The sequence below is a fragment of the Caretta caretta genome, chromosome 1 (assembly GCF_965140235.1).
Source record: "Caretta caretta isolate rCarCar2 chromosome 1, rCarCar1.hap1, whole genome shotgun sequence".
Lineage (NCBI taxonomy): Eukaryota > Metazoa > Chordata > Testudines > Cheloniidae > Caretta > Caretta caretta.
The window spans coordinates 147,756,957-147,778,596 of record NC_134206.1 but is presented as its reverse complement, the minus strand read 5'-3'; the positions used below and the strand labels follow the sequence as shown (position 1 = coordinate 147,778,596).

Genomic DNA, 21,640 nt, shown 5'->3' with positions numbered 1-21,640 from the left:
TGCCACATCAGCCAAGTCAATGAGACAAGTTTCTATCCCTGGCGGCAGTCTGCTGTTTCATCTAAGCAATAACAGTCATTTGGTTATAAGCACTGCTCTAGAAAACCAAGCTTTCAGTGAGTTGGAGAGCTTCCAAGATGATGGGATATATCCCAAAACACAGTTCTGGGAAGTAATTTTTAAGGAGGTATCCATTATCATATTAATCTCCTGACTACTTCTAGCCAAAAGGATTGTATCTTGGGACAGTCCCAAAATTTGTGAGCCGGTGTTGCTCTGGGAGACCCACAATTACAGCAGCAGTCTATTTTGGCAGGGCACTGTAACCTGTGTGGGAACCAGTGTGAATGAAATAATTATTTGCTCCATCAGCCTTAATAGTAGATCGATAGTAGAGTTTTTAATGTTTTGCAAGGCACTTCCCCATTGGCTAGAGTTCAAAGACATATACAACGCTTTGTTCCAGGCAATCTAAATTAGGCAGGGTCTTTTGGGTCAGGAATTCACAACAGGCTATACAGCTGGTTATGGATCTATGAAACTCTGTCTACATCAACAACAATCCTGCAGCCTATGGTACTCCCAGTGCATCAAGACCAAATACATCTTTCAAGGGATGCTTAAGTGGCAGGTAATGCCATGCAGCTGGATCAGATAGTTTGTATTCATAGAATCATAGAATTGGAAGGGACCATGAGAGGTCATCTAGTCCAGTCCCCTGCACTCATGGTTTTCCAACCAGTTTTGCACCCACCTTACAGTAGCTCTATTTGTCCTTGCCTCTGCTGACCAGTCCCTTTGCTTCCCTTATCAATTTTTTACAATTATACTATTATGATTAATATTCACTACTGTCAACTTCCTCTTTCCTCCATTTGTTATATATTACTTTTATTTTTTTTATAGCTGCCTTCACTTCCCCTCTAAACCAGGCCATTTTTTAAAGCACTATGGCCTTCTTCCTCAATTGTGGGATTTTGGGCATCTAGTAAAATGTTCTTAAACAATTCCCAATTATCATTTATATTTTCATGATTAAATTCTTCCTCCCAGCTGATCTGGCTCAGAATTATTTTTAGCTTTATGAAATTGACCCTTTTAAAGCACCACGTGTGTATAAAATATCAGTGGTCTGGACTTTATTGTATTTTACATTATAAATGTGATCAAGTCATGATCACTGGTACCTAAGCTACCATTTATTTTTCATTTGGTGATCAGTTCCTTTTTATCTGCCACAACAAGGTCTAATACAGAATCCCCCATGTTGAATGCAACACTTTTTGAGTTAGGAAATTGCTGTCTATGATATTTAAAAATTCCAAGGATATGCATGAGACCTCCGGCATATGTCATATGGCAATATTGTTGTTGGAGTGCTTGAATGGCAGAAACGGATCCTCTAAGATCAATTGACAGACCCAAATTATCCCTTTTATCTATCCACCCTCTCCACATTAATGGCTTTCTGTCAATTGTCAACAATGGGTTGCTCCAAAGTAGAGCATCAGTGTGAGAGAAGGGGTGGAATTTAATTTTTCTTGCCAAAGGGACCCATGTTTTATAGACAATTCTGTAGGTGACATTTTATGATGAAAACGGCAATACGCTGTATCCAGTATTCCTGCCAATGGAAAGTGATGTAACAACTCTTGTTCCACCAGCAGCCAGGGAGGGATCAGTTTTGTTGTGTTCTGGAGCCATAAGGCTGCCTGGCTAAGGATAAAGGCTGTATGATTATGCTGCCAGATGGGGAAATAGAAGCCTCCAGATGTGACTGGGAATTGCAATTTACACAAAGCCAGTCTAGGCCTCCTCATCTCCCCCTACCCCCAGAAAAATATTTTTAAAAATTCACTAATTTTCCTAAAATAAAATGGAAGACTGGGACATTCTCAAGATATACAGTATCCAGGGAAGCACATTCATTTTGCTAATTTTACCTGAAAGGCTATCAGTAAGGGGTCTGCCCAAATCTGTCATGACCTGGGCTGATATGGACTCTAGATTAATTTTGACCAGATTCTCCACTTCACTTCTGTGCATGACGATCACGAAACATTTCAGTATGTTTGGGTTGCTACCTAAAATTCCAAGAAAAATGTTTTGAGAGCACAGAAGGGAGTTGGGGAACAGTCTATCACAGTAGGACTGGCCTGAGATCTCAGTGACTGAAAACACTGTGTGCCAAAGCCATCATATTACTTCGGCTGTGTTTTGTGGTGATGTGCAATGACTCCCAGGTGGCTGCCTCACACAGCTATTCCACCAAAGCTTCTACCTTACTCTGGCCAAAAGGCATCTAAACAAATGAGTCCTGATTTTTACAAAACCCTCGCTTATGTGATTTTGAAATACTATTCTTGGTCCACAGGGTGATCCTGGCCTGGAAGCTTGTGATCCCAGTTTGTGGCCTTTGTGCAGGATGAAAACTGCATTTGAGTTTTGAAGAGAAGATAAATCTTAAGGGCCTTTCTAATATCAAAGGGAATGAAGGACTTCCTCCTTGGGCGATGGATGAGACAGATGTCTGGAAGAGCTGTATCCTAATAAAGGTAAAAAGCATTTGTGAGAAAAGTGCTGTAGAGCAAGTCTGACAGAGTATCTGGTGTTGGTGAAAAATATAAGAGGAATTTTAAAAAGGCAGCCAATTTACCCATTTGCTGAGTGAAGCTCGCAAGCACAAACCTTGAAGGAATTAAAATCTCTACCCAATGGTTTGAAGGGAATAGAAAATAAGGACAAATACTCTCTTATTCTCAAGGAGGAAGAGAGAATTTTTATCTTCTACAGGACCTTTTCTCTCTTCTCCATAGGTTGGTCCAAGAGGTCCTCCATTTCTCTTATGGTTTGGTATTCAGAGGGGCTGAGCATCTACTGCTTCCAGTGACTTTAATCCCATCATTAGTGGCTAGCTTCCTATGGATGAAGATCTCAGAGATACGTCCATGAGAGGTCTCATTCATTAGCCTGGAGGAAATTCAAGGATGTGCCCACATTAAGCTTCTATTTGCCTTCTGACATCCTCATGGAGCCAGTTTAGTTTCGAGCAACTTCTGCAAGTACCTTGCTTTTGCAAATAACCCATTGACACAACTAAGATTGACTGAGCTGAGTAGAATCAGAGTGGAGCAATGGCTCCTGGGAAAGGAGAAAATGATTAAAAGATTTTAATTCATGTCTCTGACCTCCAGAGTCTTGGAGGAACATATTTTCTCATTCTATGTAAATAGCATCCGGCTCTGAGATGCCTGATTATACGGGTTGGCCTTAATGAGCCCTTGTTTTGTTTTCACCACCAAAGATAACCATTGAAATATCTGTGATGACATTCCAATGACTTTGTGTTTCTACAGTGAAGGAGCTCAGAGGAGCCAGCCTACATAGGGAATTAATGAAACTCCCTCCTACATTGCTGCACTCATAGTGACCAGCACTCAGAATCATAGAATATCAGGGTTGGAGGACCCTCAAAGCAGGACCAATCCCCAACTAAATCATCCCAGCCAGGGCTTTGTCAAGCCTGACCTTAAAAACCTCTATGGTGAATATTCTTGGGAGTGAAGCTAGTTGAAAGGGCAGGGCAGTGAACTGAAAATGATTCTGATGGATATAGATTCCAGCGACCAAGTAGGATTTGGAGATTAAGCTAACTGAGACTGAGATTGGCTGATGCTAAATTATCTCTCAGGTCCACTGGTCTCAATGTTTTTTTCTTATCAGCATTACTATAACATCCAGAGTTTGAACAAACAACTGATCATTTTTAACCAGGAATATCTTATTTGAAACATGCCTGCTTAAGGGTGATGCACCATTACTCTTCTGGCTAAGATAAGACTGCCTGTATTTTACCTGGGAGCTTTATATAATGTTGATCTATAATTTGACACTGAAGGCCAGATGATATATGAATTGATTTTTCTGACCTATGTTGGAAGTTACATACCTTATCCACCTAATTTACTGACACCCAGGCTAAGGCTGATCTGGAGATATTAGGACAGCATAATTGCATGACTAAGAGCTGGTAGACTTGATGCATGGCTGTCTCAGTGGATGTCATGTGCAAGTGAGATATTCCCTTCAGGGCTGAAGAAGTGAACTTCATGTACAATATCAACATGGAGTCCGGTGGCACCTTAAAGACTAACAGATTTATTTGAGCAAAAGCTTATGCTCAAATAAATCGGTTAGTCTTCAAGGTGCCACCAGATTCCTTGTTGTTTTTGTGGATACAGACTAACACGGCTACCCCCTGATACTTTACTGAATATGACTCCTGAATTTACTCAGTTCAAGAAAGCTGATCTTTCTGTCATCATTCCGTTGATCTAGCCAGAGTCCCTTACCATCTGTGTTTTCTCAGCAAGAGAACAATGTTCTGGGGATGGATGAATGGACTAGGAATACCACGTGTAGAAAACATGAGATCCTTTCTTCAGACTTTAGATATTAGCTGGCGCTTCTCTAGCTTCATTGTTGTGGAGGCGGGTGGTACCGAATATATTATACAGAGCAACAACTACTTTTTCTCTTCTTCAATTTTCCCGTTGGAACAGTCAGTCAAAAATGGATCTTTCCCTTCTGAAAATTCTGATTTTGACAAAACCCCATTTTCCAGTGGGAAAACCTTTCATGTGAAATGTTTTGACCAGCCCTAGGTTATAAAGATCAAAGGCAGCAGACCAGTTATGACAGGTAAGTCAAACAAACAAGCATACTGGTGTGACCACTACTGTAGGGCAAGAGGCAAGAATGCAGTGGGGACAGTGGGCCAAGAAGACATGCCTCCACGCTGCAAAAAAGACATTGGCTATGATCTGCTATAATAAAGGGGAAAATAGCAGAGCCTTGTGTCTGCCCCACTGGCAGCTGGACCACAGAAAATGTTATAATGTTAGTTTATATATTTTGCTTCTTAATCATATAAAATAAAAATGTATGTAAAAATAGGGTTCGAAAATCTAGTTGAAGATGTACCAGATTTATAAATGATAGTCACCACTGATAACAAAATCAAGAAACAGTACCCACGAAGCATAATTCTCTTCTCTTGGATAAAAAGAAAATAACTTGATCTGAACAATGGGGAAGTAAAGAGGTTTTGTCTAGCAGAATGGAGAATGGAAGTGAGGACTCCTATGGTTCTCCTCCCATCCCTTCCGCTACTGTTTCTCTTTGTTAACCTGGGCAAGACATTTAGGCCCAGATTTTTCAAGGTATTGAGGGATTGCGCACTCACCATTAGAATGTCTAACTGATCCTAAATCCCGAAGTACCTCAATTCCTTCTGAAAATGAGATTTAGGCCCCCAAATCACTTAAATGTTGTAACACTGAGTGCAACACTTAAATACCTTGAAAAATCTGGACCTTAATCTCTCTGTAATTCAGTTTTCCCATGTTAAATGGGTACACTACCATCTTCACAGGAACTCTCATGCTTCACACTTGACTGATGTTTGTAGAGCACTTTGTGGTCCATAGATGATGCTGATATTGTTATGAGTAATAATACTTCACTCTTATGCAGCATAGCACTTTATATTTTAAAAACACTAAACAAACACTTCCAAGTATCTTTGTGATTTAGGTAAGTAATAGTATCACATTTTGCAAATAGGAAAACTGAGACACAGAGGTTAACTAAGTTGATCAAGGGGACACAGTGAATGGCAGAGAGACATAGAACTCTGAAGTTTTGAGATCCCATCCCTGAGCTCAGTTATTCTTACCGTGATCTATCTAAATGGACTTTGGCTGTATTGCACCCTATTTGCAGAGTAATTTTACCATTTTCAATGTCTCAGAGCACTTAGTGAGCTTAACCTCATGAGATCAGCCTTCACTGAGTGACAGTTGTTTAGAATTAAACATCCCTAATAATAATATAATACAGAAAACATTTTTAGTTAGAGTACCAGAGGGGTAGTTGTTTTAAATCAATGATTACTCTGAGTTGATACAACTGGGAAAGGTCTTTGTTTAACAACAAGGCTTTTCATGTTCTACTTTCTTTTTGAACAGTGACATTGCATTGTATATAGAGTTCACGAAGTTTTAATCAATTGTTTATGTATCTAATAAGCATTCCAGATCCAGCATTTTTACTTGTTTAAAAACCAAGTTGCAAAACAAAATAATGCCAGCAATTAAAACTTAAAAACTTGTAGTGTCACTCTAGATGTCTTTTAATGTTTAATGTAAAATTTCTCTAATTTATTGGTAGTTACCGACTGCACCAAATAATCAGAAATTAATAAATACACATCCCTAGCAGAGACTAAATGTGGGTCTAAACAAGAAACCTAAAACAGAGTGTTGCCATGGTGATTTACAGAAAACCAAGCAAGCTGTGCAAAGCTTGTCCTTCTAGGAGACCTGAGAGACTAGTTAGAATTTTTATCTGTCACGGTTAATTTTTCATTTCAATGAAACAGTTGTCAAAGTGCAATGTATGTAGAATGCTCATGATAGGTACCCTTTGCATTTTACAGACCCACTAGGGTCACTTTTCAAATGAATATTTCAGATTCAAGCTATTTTTAAAAACATATGCTATTTCTAACTTTTTGCTCATTGTGATGATGATTTAAATTTCTGAATATTTCTTCATATGCATGTCATCATGAGGCTACATGCTATGGTGTGTTCGCTATACTGACAGCTCCATGAAGGCATACAGGAGGAACAGAGTGAATTAGGCCATGTACACTGCCAGATTAAAAGGCTGGCAGTGGCAAAACTCCTACTTGGGTAGGTTCTATGTAGTGTCATAGTCTTACTGCTATTGCTGGTATGGAAAAGTAACAGAAAGATAATAAAAAGATTAAATGTCAATGAATTATTGTTTTTAAATTCACCAAAACTTTGAAAATATTTATCCTAAAAGATCCATACGTTAATTGTACTATTAAATGATAACCTATGGGTTTTCTAGTGTTTACTGAATTGATCTCATGACATGGGTTCAAATACCTCTGAATAGACCCCTGCCTACCTGCTGGTCTATTAATAAACTTCAAAGATGTGCTAGCTGGTTTAGACTAATTTCCCAACTCAATACTTGCAAGAATAAATGGCAAAGCACTTACTGTATAAATGCCAAGCCAAACAGATCATTTGATTATTTCTGCATTCTTATCTCTTTGAGATAAGTGCTATACCTTAGTGCAGTAGAATAGCCACAAAGCATTATTGTTCTATTATTTTGTAGTGGGTGGGAAAGAAACATAAAATGTTATTATTTATGATAGCTCCCCTTGTGGTCCCATTTTGGATTTACCCAAATTTCTCATGTGACAAGACTAAAACTAAAGAAGTGACTGCTGCCTTAATGTAAACGGACACCTGAGAAATACAGTAAGAAACTGGCCCTTTAATAAAGGGGTTAAAATAAGCACAATAAAAAAATTGACTTTGGTCCTGATCTGTCATTTCTTACTCAAGCCAACAGGATTTTGCTGGAGTATGGAGAGCATCAGGCATAGCATAGGTCAAAGTGGAATACATTATAGGAGATAAAGTGTGCAAGTGGACTGAGAGTCTTGTTTAGCAAGGTGCTTTCTGTCTCATCCTAATTATCTCAGTGGGAGACCACTGAGGCCATTAGTTAGGCTCAAAGCACCTGTTATCAGTGAAAATAGGAAGACCTTTGACAGTTTGTCTCTCAATAGTCCCTCTCTGAGACCTTTGGATTAAATACATTAGAACTAAAATCTCTGAAAAATGGGGTGATTCAGAAAAGGCAGTAAATTTCCTAGTGGGACTTTTATTGTACATTTTTCAACAGGAATCTATTAGCTATAACTTTTGTAATATTTGGGCTTTTTTTTTTTGTAAACAGAAAATGATTAAAGTTATATTACCAATAGCTTCCTACCCTACTAGCCTACTAAACTTTTATCAGTGGTCCACACCCATGAGCTGTTGAATGTATCTTGTATACAGTCATTGTTAAAAAGTGTTATTTTATTATATTTCTTGCGGTGACAACCACAGTTAACAATGGGCTTCCCTAGTTTATTTCATAGACCTTCACAGATGCAGGGAAGCAAACAATCAGCCTTTGCCTTTCAATATCTTAGGCTGATAAAGCTAAGGGTAGTCTCTGAAGGAAAGTTTACAAATGCAACATCATTACAATGTACAGTAGCTATGTTAAAAAGTCATATATTTACCCCTCTTATGTAGAAGAATGCTGGCATGTCTGCGTCCATTTCCATTTTCAACATAACATGAGTAATTTCCTAGGTCCCCTTCTTCCACCGAGTCGAGAATTAATGAGATGGAAACTTCCTGTTCTCCAAGATGTTCCTTAATAACTCTACAGAAATGAAATAATTCAGACATAATTGTCTGTTTGTACCATGTCACAGCATTAGATAATCATGATATAATGTTACTCTCAATTTGCAGCTCTCTGCATCAAACCATAGCCAAATTTGAAGCCAATCTTAATTAGATTATATTATGCTCTTTTCTTCCTCACTCCTAATGAGGAGGTTTGGCTTTGTAGATGTTAATGAGAGCTGCAGTTAATTATCTTCCTTAAGCAGCGTGATGCACACACTGATAACATATTGAGGACTGGGAAGGAGACCTTGATGAGAAGTTTACATTCTGCTTAAAAGTAGGATATGATCTCTTGAAATGATAGGACATGGTGTAGGTCTGGAGAGGTTCCAAATGGTTAATTCCCCATCGAGGGTGCTACTAACGGTATGGTCCAAGCTTTGTTTTTATCCAAAGGCAATTTTCTGAGATGCTTTGACATTTCAATAGGAAACAGCATAGCCATTTTTACAGTAAGAAAAATCATTGCTTCATGTTTATTTTACTGAGCAGTTATAAACCAGCAGTGAAAGCTGGAGCAGTTAATGTTCTCTTGGTTAATACCATTCAAGTGGATATTAAAAGCAAGCACCTCCTGAGTAAAAACCTCTTTGGATACCACCTGTCTTCCCTTTCTACCCATTGTCCCCTCACTAGTCCCAGCACTGGTTTTAAAAAACCAACCAAGCAAACAGGAAATTGCTTCAAACTCTCATCACCCACACTATTAACATGCCTAAAGAAAATGGAAAACACTCTTCAGGGTCCTCCCTGAACAAACACAGAACCAAGCCAGTTGTGAAGAGGATTATCACTTCTTGAAAATTTTTAAAGGCCTAAGTCTCTGGATGACAGGCTGTAGGAGAGCTTTAAATAAGAAATACAGCATACCACAATTCTATGTAATTTGGTGTATTGGACTTGGGCTCAGTGGAATAAAATTAGAGTACACGCGAGTGAGATATTCCTGACTCTACCTTTCCATCACCTGAGGGAGGTGGAACATGACTCGAATAACCTTGAATGTTTGCATGGCCTTATTGGTTTTGATACTTGGTTTCCTCTGTTACTTTAGTTTGTCTGAAGATATTGAGATTTAATTTGAGAATCAGACCAGATTAACAAGGCTATGGAGCAGCAAACTTTTAGTAAGAGATTAAATTTAAATATGCTAACTTTAGTCTGTCATAAGTATTCATTGTGGATAACATACCTATAATCTAAACTGCATATGCAAATCATTAAGAAGTCTTTGCTGTCATTTTATACTGGTAACTATCTATATTTTAAACACACACACTTATACATTCACACACAGAGTACTGGTTTATATACTGTGTGGAAAAAGGTTCTTTTCAGACCCATGTAGATACTTTAGAATCATATTGTGCATAGCAGCTCTCAAACTTTAGCAACCTGAGGACCCCCTTTTTGATTTAAAATTTTTTGCAGACCCCCAAGCCCCCCGCTCAGCCCCAAGCCCTTCCCCCACTCCACCTCTTGCCCCCAAGGCCCCATCTCCGCCCCATCTCTTCCGGCCCCCCACTCCACCACTGCTCCTTCTCTTCCCCACCTCTTTCCGACCCCTCCCCCGAGTGTTCCCCATCCCTCCCAGTGCTTCCTGCACACCGTGGAACAGATGTTCCCTGAGGTGCAGGAGCCATTGGGAGGGAAGGGGAGGAGCTTACCAGCGGGGCTGGCAGCCCTGGGCATGACTTCACTCCCTTCCTAGAGCACCTCCCATCCCCACTCCTCTCCCTCCCTCCCAGCGCCTCCTGCACACCGCTGAACAGCTATTCCCTGGCATGCAGGAGGTACTGGGAGGGAGAGGGAGGAGTTGGGGGGGAGGAGTTGATGAGCAGGACCCACAGGCCCCTGGAGTACCCTGGTAGACCCCCACGGGGTCCGCGGACTCCAGTTTGAGAAACTCTGTTGTACATGATTTTCTAGGGTATGTCAACCAGAGCATTCCTAATGAACAGACAATCTCAGATTACAGCAGTACTTTTAGAAGCAACATAAGAATATGATATTCCTCCCCAGCTGCACAGTATCTAAGTATTCAGCCGGTAGAAGTAGACCATATGAAAGAAAGCCATGGCATTGGAAGACAAGCAACATTCTTGAGGTCTAGTTCTTCTATAATAATTGAATGTAATTCCTTTCATATATAACAGGAACAATAATATTTGGAAACAAAGGCCAGTTTTTGACACAACATTTTATGCTCCATGGCTTTAAAAAGTATTTATTTGTGAGCCCTGTTTCTTGACATATTTATGTCCCTTGACATCTTCTCAATAACCTTTCAGTGTTCAATACTGCAAATGTTTTCTGTTACTTGATGAAGCCATGGTATGGATTATAATCTGTTACATCACTGCATTCCTGTGTCATTTATTCTGATTTTATGGTGCTAAAACTAAGATGAGAATCCTGCCAGCGCCTTCACTTTCTCTGTTCCCCTTTCCAAAAATAATCTACTCCACAGCTTCACGCTGGTGTAATATCACTGAAGTCAATAGAGTTACACTGACATGAAACAGGTGTAACAGAAGAGAATCAGGCCCACAGCCTTTTCATACTCATGTAAGTAATAAAATCTATTTGCTACTTTTACACAGTACTATTCACTATAAAAACAAATACAGTTTTAATCTTGATTGAGAGAACAAAAATGTTGCTTTTTACCTAATATCACTTTCCCAGACCCGATTTTCATCCAAATCTTCAATAAACTTCTCTCCTTTCATCCAATAAATTAAAGGACTGACATCTCCACTGTATCCAAAGAAAGCTCGGCAGGTTAGGTTAGCAGAATTGCCTGTTACAGAGAATTAAAGAGAATATCTTATTTCAAAATTTGCAAAAATATTTAATTTTTGAATCAGCTGCAAGAAACCCTTTGAACTCTTATATCAATCCGCAAAAATCATTGATTTGCACATATAGTTAGTTGTAGTTTAATTTCCAACCAATGTTTAACAAATTCTCTGGAAACAAAAAGAAGAAACAAATTATATAGAAATAGGGCCCAATCTTGCATTCTTTCACTGAGAGTTTGGGTTTACAGGAATGCAGGATCAAGTCCGTAAGAACTTGCTAGTGTGCTGATTTACCTAACACAAAAATAGACTAAACATCTGGTCTATTTCCATGTTTTTCTATTCAAAAAAGGTACAGGTTATGAAAAAATATATTTTCAATCAAATCCGTATTTGCTTGAGTTTACAGCAGTTACTGTAACAGTCCCCGATGGCCTCATTGCTATTTCTACTGCCAAGATACAGCCATTAAAAGCAGAGGTGCTTGTTCCCTGTTCCGTTATCCCTGCAGAGAACTGTCAGTAGGCAATCATTATGTGGAAGCCAAAGATATGATTCACATTCCCAACCCCAGCCACTTCACTGAGTCGTGAACGTCAAGTGTAATGAATAATATATTTGTGTACTTATTCCACATTTTGTGAGCCATATTTTAAAATATGAACAGAAATCCACACAAGGAAAACAGGAATACAACATGCAATGTTACTAATTTAATGTTACAGCAAGAACCTTAATGTGTACTGTTTCTGATTTGACTTGCTTTGATTTGATTGTGCAACCTTACATTGCATTAATTCAGTTTGTTTTAATTTTGCACACAGAGAAAGCGATACTTCACATATATACTGTTCATGTGAAAGTGACTAATTGATAACGCTGGCTACAGTTAGACATACTGCACAAAGGTACAGTGTTCATTGTTCCCATTTACCTCTGTAAAGGCACCTTGGTCTTAACCTGTGTCAACTCTTCTGAACATTTGTGTGCTCTTTTCCCTGGTAGTGACTATTTATCTAGAATTATGTGGTGGTTTCAGGAGTAAGGGCCTGGTCTTTCTTGCATGAAGGGAATATTATGATTCTTTGGGACTGGCCCTAAATCAAGATCACCAAACTTATCTTCAATGTACATTTTCAATTTTTAGTCTTGGGTCTCTAAAGACTAGCAGACTACCACAGTTTCTGTAATGGAGCTACAAATAGAGATGAAATCAGTGGGCCTACTTGCAGAGTAAGGTATTACTCAATGTGAGTTGGTGGAGAGGATCTGGTCCTTAGAGAACACATGAAATGAACAAACGTTTGCACAACTTATTTCCATTTTCCTTTGGAAACAACTGCAGGATACTGTTGTGATGCTTTTGGGGGGCACCCAGGATTATGTATCACCTTTGTTACCCACCTGCCACAGTAAGAGAGATTTGCTGGTATTAAACTAGGTATCAGCTCCCTGTCACTCCAGTCGTTAGCCACCTGACAATCTTCTCAGAAACTTTTCTAACCTGTACTTTAGCTTGCAGGTTAACTTTAGGCGCACCCCAATCCCAAGGGCCCTTGAAATGCATTCCCCTGTAATATCCAGCCTGGACACTCACAGAAATTGCCAAGTTTGCTGTCTGTCCGAAAGTGACACTTATATGAATGTATAGTAAAAAGGGAATAAGTTTATTAACTAAGAAGGGAGAGTCACAGATTTAAGTGAGTATGGTGTAAGAATAATGGAAACAGCAATGGTTACAAATAAAACAATAGACTAATCATTTTAGCAGGCTTAAACCTGTCTAAGATAAGTTTATCACCTAAAGCAAACTCTCAGTATGACCAGCCCCACGGGCCAGGATCCAACTTTAATGAATGCAAAAAGCACAGTCCTTTTTGCTCCCTCACTGGTAGATAACAAAGGGGTTCTTTTCCCTTCTTATAGTCTATCAACCTTTGAAATGGATCCTTTTGAAGTGTACTTTGAAGTGCACTAGATAAGATCCTCCTCCCCCTATCACTGGGTCGCCAGTGTGCCATCACCATGCTATTTTCACATCCCCCGTTAATTTGTTTTTTCTGTTCACTTTACTCGCAAATGTAACTCCTACTGAACTTGACTCACAACGCTAAGTTTACATTAGAGGTGGGGAGATAACTATGCTCCCTCCTGTCTGGAAGGAAACTTGATTCTATCTGTGTTTGGTGTTTAAAGCTTAATATCAGTAAGTATCCATAATTCCTCATATAGCAGTTAATACACACATTTCACAATGATAGCAATGACCAGAGTGTTACTGGCTTTAATTTGATACCTCACACAACATTCTTTACAGGTGAATATCATGACAGCAATGTGTTAGTTGTAGTGAGTTTATCAGGCTTGTTAAGAGTTGCTGACAGAATAGTCAACCACCAGTGGGCCTCTGTGTCACAACTGTATGATAGCCAGATGGATAATTATTTAATAAGAGTCTTATTTATTGGAATTTATTTGCAGTTTTCCAGGAAAACATCTGGCTTCCACCCCTGCTGACCTATTCACAGACCTACAAAGCATAAAACCTTGCAATGAATGTTTACATTTTTAAAGGCAAGAGTCACTTATTACCTTCCTTCAGCTGTTTCGCAAGTGGATTATCATTGGTCATTCTGTGAAAGCTTACCTTCACTCAGTGCAAGGTAGCAACAGTATGCGTCACAGACCATATCCTCCTAACCATACGCAGAGAAATTCCCTGACATATGTTGTCATGGGTGGTATTGCTAAAAATGAGTACCAAGTCGGCATGAGTGTCCAAACAGTTGGCACAGGGAAGAGGAGAAGGTTAATCTAATAACCAGAAAGCAAGACATGGAATTCCTGAATAATGGAGGAATTTTGGTAATCTCAGGGCGACCCCATGGAACACAGCTCTGCAGCAGGCAAGGGGTTTAGATTTTCCAAATCCCAAAATAATTTGAGTGGAATGAGTTGAGAGTTGAATTAGAAGCTCAGCTAATGTAGGTCAAATACAGAGTACAACTTGGTAAGCTTTCAGGCTATATCTTTGTAATTAAACTTTCTTGATGAGTTTAGGCATCACACGTAGCTTTTCACAGCAATTCTGAAGCAGGTTCATACAAATGACCTTTTATTTTCTGCAGGATACCTCAGTTGTCACATTTCTTGTTCCATGTCACTAACCTTGACTTTGTTTAGTTTTCTAGGAAATAGACTTTTGCTTTCTCTAAGAGTACTTTATGTACCTGATTTCAATTTCGAGGAAGTACAAGGTAAAATTAACTGTTGACTATCAGTCCCAACAGAGGGTCAGAGAGGACCAGCTGCCCCAAAATTGTCCTAGCAGAGCTTTGGCAGGAAGTTTTGGCAAGGGGAAAGACAGAGATGGAGTAAAACCAGGGTAATCCCTGACAATACAATTATGATAAAAACATTTGTGTGGTAATTGTGACAAGAGAATGCCTCCTACTCATTCACATACAGCCACTGGATTTTTATTGCTCTCAAGTGGTAAGAAGGCACCTCAGTTGTTTGTCTAATCCAAAATATGTTTTCTTTAGCAGATAATAAGTACCACTATGGCATTACCCAACTTTGTCTTAAAATGGAGAGGGCTACCTACTGAATCACCATCACTCCAGCACCTTGGGCTTTTCCTGGCGCTTTCCTACTAAGTACAACCCCAGTCCAATACTTTTTAGTTTATTAGATCTGAGAAGATCACAGACTACTAAGGTAGTTTGGCTGCTGGCCAATTTACTCCTGAAGCATCAAGGTTAGGATCCACAGGGGTGCTGAGCTCCTACAGCTAGCAGAAACCTGCTGAACTGATTTTTGTACTCATTGGGCTCTAAGCCATGTATTAGTGCATATTAAATAAATATCAACCCACAGACATTAAACACTGTATTTTGTTAAGATAAAAATGCATTAGAAAAGCAAAAGTTTAAAAGACTGAGGCTTTTCCCTGACTAAATTGTGAGGGATTTTTTTTCCCGATGCATAAAATATTTAAGTATGCTTTTAGACACAGAATTTAAAGTTCCTATTCAACATGATATATTTACATATGGAAAATAAACGAGGAAGGATGTACTGTCCCTTAGTAATACTGTGCAGATTACTGCTGTTGAACAAGGGCCATTAATATATCAGGTGTTCAGCTGTAAATTCATCTATTCTTTCTATTATAGCTGAGCTTCAAAATAAATCCATTGGAAAGGTGATTAGCAGGATCCTTGTGATCAGTTACCACAGCTAAAGACCTTGCTTATTCCCTTGCACTAACAGCTAATTAGAAGGGGTGGGAAACTGTCAGTTGGACAATTTCACTGGGGGGTCCTTGACTCTCATATAGTCTATTTTCCTCCCTTTGCCCTGCCAGAATCTGAATTTCATAGGGGCGGACATACTATAAAATTGGTGACAGTTGGGGGATGGAGTGGGGATCCTGCAGCCTCACTGAGGAGGATATCAAGAAGATAGTAAACAATGTTGTAAGGATATATCTCACCCATTGCCCCCTCCATGGTTGCTCCTCTACCAGATTTAATCATCTTCATGGCATGCTACAGGGCTGTTGGCTTTTTTTCTGTAGGAGGAGGAATTTGGAGAAAGAGGATGGGGAACAGTTTGTCAGGAGCGTAGAATGGTCTTTATGGACTTTTGGCTTTAATAATTGGTATTTTTAAAAATTTTTGTTAAGCATAATTGATTATTAGAGGAGCATGTTTGCAAATCTAAGTAAATAAACTAACTCTAGAAGATGCTTTCCCTTTAGCCAATGTAGAAAACAACCTCAGAGGTGGTAATTCTAGGCCATTCACGGTTACCCTGAAGCAATTACCTTCGTAAATGATAATTTTTGTAAAGCTTTGCACAACTACTAAGACTGGATTGATAACAGTGCACATCTGACAATGAGTGGGCATGTTACGGTTACTTTGAATGCTGCCATCTTTAATTTTCTTGTCAATGCAGGATTATTACTGTTTTAAAGAGTTGAAATCCATGTTTAAATTTGCTAACAAGGGCATCCACCTCTCTCTCTCTCTCTCTCTGTTTTGCTGCAGCATGTCATGAAATCTCAAGATAATAGCTGTCTCCATGTGGGTCCTCAGTAATGGTTTTACTCTGTGTGCTCCACTGGAAAGGGCCCAAAATGCGAGATGAGAATGATCAAAGTGAGACTGCTACACGAGCAGCAAATAGACTCTAGAAAGGGCAGACAAAAGAGAAAAAAAACTGAATTGTTTCAATGGCAAAGAGTGAGGCTGAATGCAGATTAAGTTGAACAAAAAGAACTTTATAAAACCCTAAGCATTGCTCTGTCCATGTGGCTGAGTTTCTTCCAGCCTGACCCCCCACCCCCAAACTCCCTGCTTCTCGGGTGTCTCATCAATAACAGTACATCCAGGGAACATGGGTCTGCTGTCTCCAGTTCAAATAATAATGCTACACGAATGTTTTGTGCCTTTCAGTACAAGTCTTTTCTTTATGTTCAAAGAAGAATAAAATAAAAAAATTTAAGAGAACACCTACAAAGCAGCAAACATCAACTGTATTTGTCTGCCTCGTCTTTAGTTCTGAAGATGAATATGTTCTTGCTTACTTTCTGTAAAAGCAAGAATAAATTGCACTAAATGCTTCTTCAGCTTCTTGTGATAAAGATGCATGGTCAGCTCTAACCAACTGGGTTCAGTATGAGGCACTTTGAAATTGATCAAAAACTTTTTGCGATCTAAAATGGGAACAATCCGTGTTATTCAGCACACTTTCTAACAGGCCAGAATGTGAGGAAGTGCCTTCAACAAAATGTATTAATTTCAAATTGGCAAATCCCATCAGCAGAGACAATACTTATTTTAAGTACTATATTTCTCCAATTAGCAATGTTCTGGACATTTTCAAGCTGCTGCTAGAGTAGCTCCTCTCCACTAGAGGACACTGTCTGTCTTTTTTTAACAACAAAATCTTTTGTTTAATCAGGAGAAATTGCCCAGAGTATAAGCTCTAATTAAAAACATCAGCATCCAGAGAACCTGCTAGTTGCAATTAGCAACTAGTGAATGTTTTGTGCTTGAGTAAAATGTCATCTTGTACGGGCAGTTTAAATTACATTTGCACCATTAGTCATACATGCTGGAATACAGTGTAATGGCATTCACGTTACCCTTTGATTTGATAGACTGAAGGACAACCACTTCTGTAGGAAGCAATGATAATTTGAAGATATCTTAACGGAAACCTCAGAGGTATGTTGCACAGCTGACATGTTAGATAGCCATGCCCAGCATCTAATAATGATGCATCTGAAGAAGTGGGTTTTTTACCCATGAAAGCTTATGCCCCCAGATAAATCTGTTACTCTTTAGGTGCCACCGGACTCCTCGTTGATTTTGTGGTTGTAGACTAACACGGCTACCCCCTGATACTTTATAACGGTGAGGGGTAAACCAGTGGAAATTCTAAGTGGCACTGGAATATTAGTGTCTTGTAATTGTATGTTGCAAATGGCACAACATGATGCACAGATGCAAAGGCAAGCTTTACGTTTATTTGTATAGGTACCACTAGAATGTCAAATTACAAAAGTTACCCTGTCAAGGTAGACGGGACCAAAAGCTCATTCTTGCTCTTTTTCACTCACATGCACAAACTCAGATCCCTACCCTGTGTGTTTTTTTAAAAAATATATGGTTTCCTTGACACTGATAAAATTATCAGCCTTCCAAAATGAGGGCTGCAACACCACTACATTCACAGATGCTAAGCTCGGTGGCAACTCATGACAAACCTAAGCCACACAGATTGGACCTGTTTGTCTTGACAAAATCTCTTAGAAGCAGAGCAGGCAGGGCGATACTGCACCAATTTCCAAAGAAGTCTCATATTCCAAGGAGATTGGCAGACAGGTTGTTTTAAGATGTTGTAATCCATGCCAGCATTTACAGACACGGAGTTTAATCATATTTTTAACGATTTATGTTTATTCCTTCAGAGGAAGACTCTCTGTAGGAATGCTAACTCCCTGCTTGCCTAAACCTGCTACTATGCTGCTCTGCAGTTTGCACACATATTTTGTGATCTGCAGCTTCCACCATTACAACTTGTTAAATATCGTGGTGTTCTCTTCATATGTCAAGTTATATCACATTGGCAATTATTATGCACTAAGCATAACACTGGGGCCTGGGAACACCTAAATGCCAGTCCTAGTTCTCCAGCTGACTTTTTGGGAGGTCTTGGGAAGTCACTAGACTACTGTGTCTCAGTTTCCTGTATCCAGAAAATGGTATAAAAATATGTACTTACCTCTGAAGATTAATGAGGTCAACAGACTGAAGATGTAAGTTAGGTATTATGATTAAACAATTTTATGCAAGCCATAAAGTGGCTGAATGCCATTACACACTCATGTCTCTGAACTAAAACACTTGTCCACAATTTTGAACAGTGCATAGCCTAGGATATTAAACTCATTTGTGGAGAGGGTTGAATTTCATATTTAATTAATTTTCCTGGGTCAGAATATACATTTAGAAATACATACTACTTTTGATCCACAGCAGATCTCCAACTAATATCAGTGGGTGATTGGGGTAGAATGTGACTTTTAAATATTAACAAAAGTTTTAGTTATTATTAATTAAGATTGGTTGGAAAAATGACTTATTTTTCCTGTGGAAAATTTTTGTTGAAAAACCAATAACTTTAAAACCCCAATGTTCAGTTTCGGGGTTTGTTTGTTTTTTTAATGAAAATACAACATTTTTCACAGAAAGCAGAAGCTTTCTGGGGAAAAATAGTAATTTAGTTGAAAACTCAATTTTCTATTTAAAAAAAAGCTTTGATGGAAACATTTAGACCACCTCTAATATTTATTCAGTACCTTATTGCTGCATTCAGCACCATTCAGTAAGCAAATAATTTAGTCTTTAGGACCACTGCTATTTCTCTGCACTATGTATTTCTTCCATCCAAATCTTCCTTTCTCAGTTTCTGTTCCTCTTACTTTTGCATGTCTCTCCCTTTCATCCATCTGGTTTTCCTTCCTTTCAGCACCTCTCAATTTCCTCTACCTTGTGACCTTTGCTTCCACCCTGTCCTTGCTCATCTCATCTACTAAAATAACAAATACTTAATGCTAGCACTTATATTATTACCATGTAAACTTCAGTGTTAATATCAGAATTTGGATACACCAATCAGGCCAGACAAAAACACCATGGTTGGCATATTTGGCATAGAATGATGATCTATATAACTAACTCTTATTCATCTGGCATGTGGTACTACATGTTAATAGCTTGCATTTACTTCAGTAGGTGTGCTGAAACTCTTCAGTTTTTTATCTGATGTAACAGAGAAGCTTATAACGGGGCGAGTGCTGATACAATTATTTTCCATTTAACATTTGTGCTAAAATCTTGATCTTTGATGTTCTCATTGATTATGGGCCTATAAATGTAAGGAAAATACCAAATTCAAACTATGATCATTCTATCAAAAATCACCGCAAGGTCTTTGCTATGGCATTTCTCATGTTGGAAATACCCTTTGGAGAGTCAGTCTTTACATTTGGTTAAATATCATTCACTATGGTGAAACATCTCTTTAGAACACACAGTCAACAGGAGAGAGGGAAAGGACCCAGAAGCTTTCCTGGCATTTATAGGGTTGACTACAGTTGTGGGAAGAGAGGGGTGACTCATGAAGTAGAAAAGAGATTCAGAGAGTCTAGGGAAAATACCTATGAATTTCTTCAGTAAAGTAGTGTGTTAGCTATGATGTCCCCAATCTGGAGCAATTAAGATCATCAGAGGTCACTAGTTCTATTTCACATATTTTAGCCAATACAATTGTAGAAAGTGAGCTACTGTGCGGCAGGTGACAGTGCTGATTACCACATCTACCCAAAGAGTGGACTGCTGTCAACTGGTACTTAACATGCTGTATAACACCACACAGTTGTTTTATATTACATTTTCCATGCTAGGGAACTCTCAGAATTCTGTATCATCTGTTTTTATGATGGCTATAGCGGGCAGCAAGCCAATTTATTCAGAACATTTACACTCACAACTCAGAACCATGTATGGGCCTGAATTCCAGCTTTTGCTTGTTTAGTAGCCATATTGACAGTTAAGAGTCTAAGTTTGAAGAAAAGGATTGTAAAAAAATTGCGAGCTTTCTAAATGTGACCATTTCAGACGTGTTTCTTTGCATTTTCCAGATTAAAAAACAAACAAACAAACACAAAACGTACCGTCTCTGATTGCCCCTGATAATAGAGCTTCTTTGCACCACTCTAGGAGCACAAAGCAGTCAGATAGCAAGTTTAACCAGCATCCTCCAGATTCTCCTTGTGTAAGGAACTCTGCAAGTGGCAAAGTGTAAATATGACAGCACTATGGCACTTCCCCTCCTTGCTTCCAGAGCAAGGGGCTGGGGGCAGGCATGGATGAATGGAATGTCACTATGTTCTGGCAATCCCTGGTTTGGTTCCAGAATGGTTCCTCTCCTGGGGCAATAGGCAGCCTGGTGTGGTTTAAAGAAGCCCTGAACTGGCTCTGGATTGGGAAGCTCTTGGTATGTTTCTACGGTCTTCAGTTATGTTTGATTAAACAAAAAAAAAAGAAACGTAATTAAATTATTCCTGAGTTAGATGCATTTATCTGAAACACACTAGTAGCTAAAACTACTTGGATTTCTGAAAAATGGCTGTGATCCAACAACAGAGCTACAGACCTGCGCTCTGAATCACGGAGCTACTCGGGCACTGTAATACTGAGTGTTGCAACCTGAGGCACCCTGCCGCCCAATAGAATTCTCAGTCCTCAGTTAGGCTCCCTCTCTTCCCATAGAGTGCATGGCAAGTGTTAGGTGCCTAAGGAAGGGATCCTCAGAAGCCAGCAAGCTGAGCAGAGAGACACCTAAATTAGCCAGGGGTGAAATGCAGAGGAAAGGCTAAGGGTATGTCTACACAATTAAATACCCCTGGCCAGGGTCAGCTGAGAAAGGTTTGCGGGGTTTGGGCTGCGGGGCTGTAAAATTGCTATGTAGACATTCAGGCTTCAGTTGAAGCCCGAGACCTAAGACCCCATGAGGGGAGGAGGATCCCACAGCCTGGGCTCCAGCCCGAGCCCAAACGCCTGCACAGCAATGTTTAGCCCTGCAGCCCGAGTCTTGCAAGCCCAGTCACGGCCATGCTGTAGGTCTTTTATTTTCCAGTGTAGATGTACCCTTAGAATCATAGAATCATAGAATATCAGGGTTGGAAGGGACCTCAGGAGGTCATCTAGTCCAAGCCCCTGCTCAAAGCAGGACCAATCCCCAACTAAATCATCCCAGCCAGGGCTTTGTCAAGCCTGACCTTAAAAACTTCTAAGGAAGGACCTCCCTAGGTAAAGAATTCCAGTGTTTCACCACCCTCCTAGTGAAAAAGTTTTTCCTAATATCCAACCTAAACCTCCCTCACTGCAACTTGAAACC

General features: G+C 39.4%; 1 protein-coding gene across 4 annotated transcripts in view; it reads right to left on the bottom strand.

Annotated features, from left to right (window-relative positions):
- Positions 1 to 21,640, bottom strand: part of IL1RAPL1 (interleukin 1 receptor accessory protein like 1) — a 1,168,446-nt gene that overhangs the window by 44,555 nt on the left and 1,102,251 nt on the right. For all 4 annotated transcript variants that reach the window (XM_075132044.1, XM_048863466.2, XM_048863455.2 and 1 more), the window contains 2 exons: positions 11,028 to 11,160; positions 8,183 to 8,328 (listed from right to left, as the gene is read on the bottom strand). In XM_075132044.1, coding sequence (XP_074988145.1) covers positions 8,183 to 8,328; positions 11,028 to 11,160 — 279 coding nt within the window. The remainder of the gene's footprint in view (positions 1 to 8,182; positions 8,329 to 11,027; positions 11,161 to 21,640) is intronic.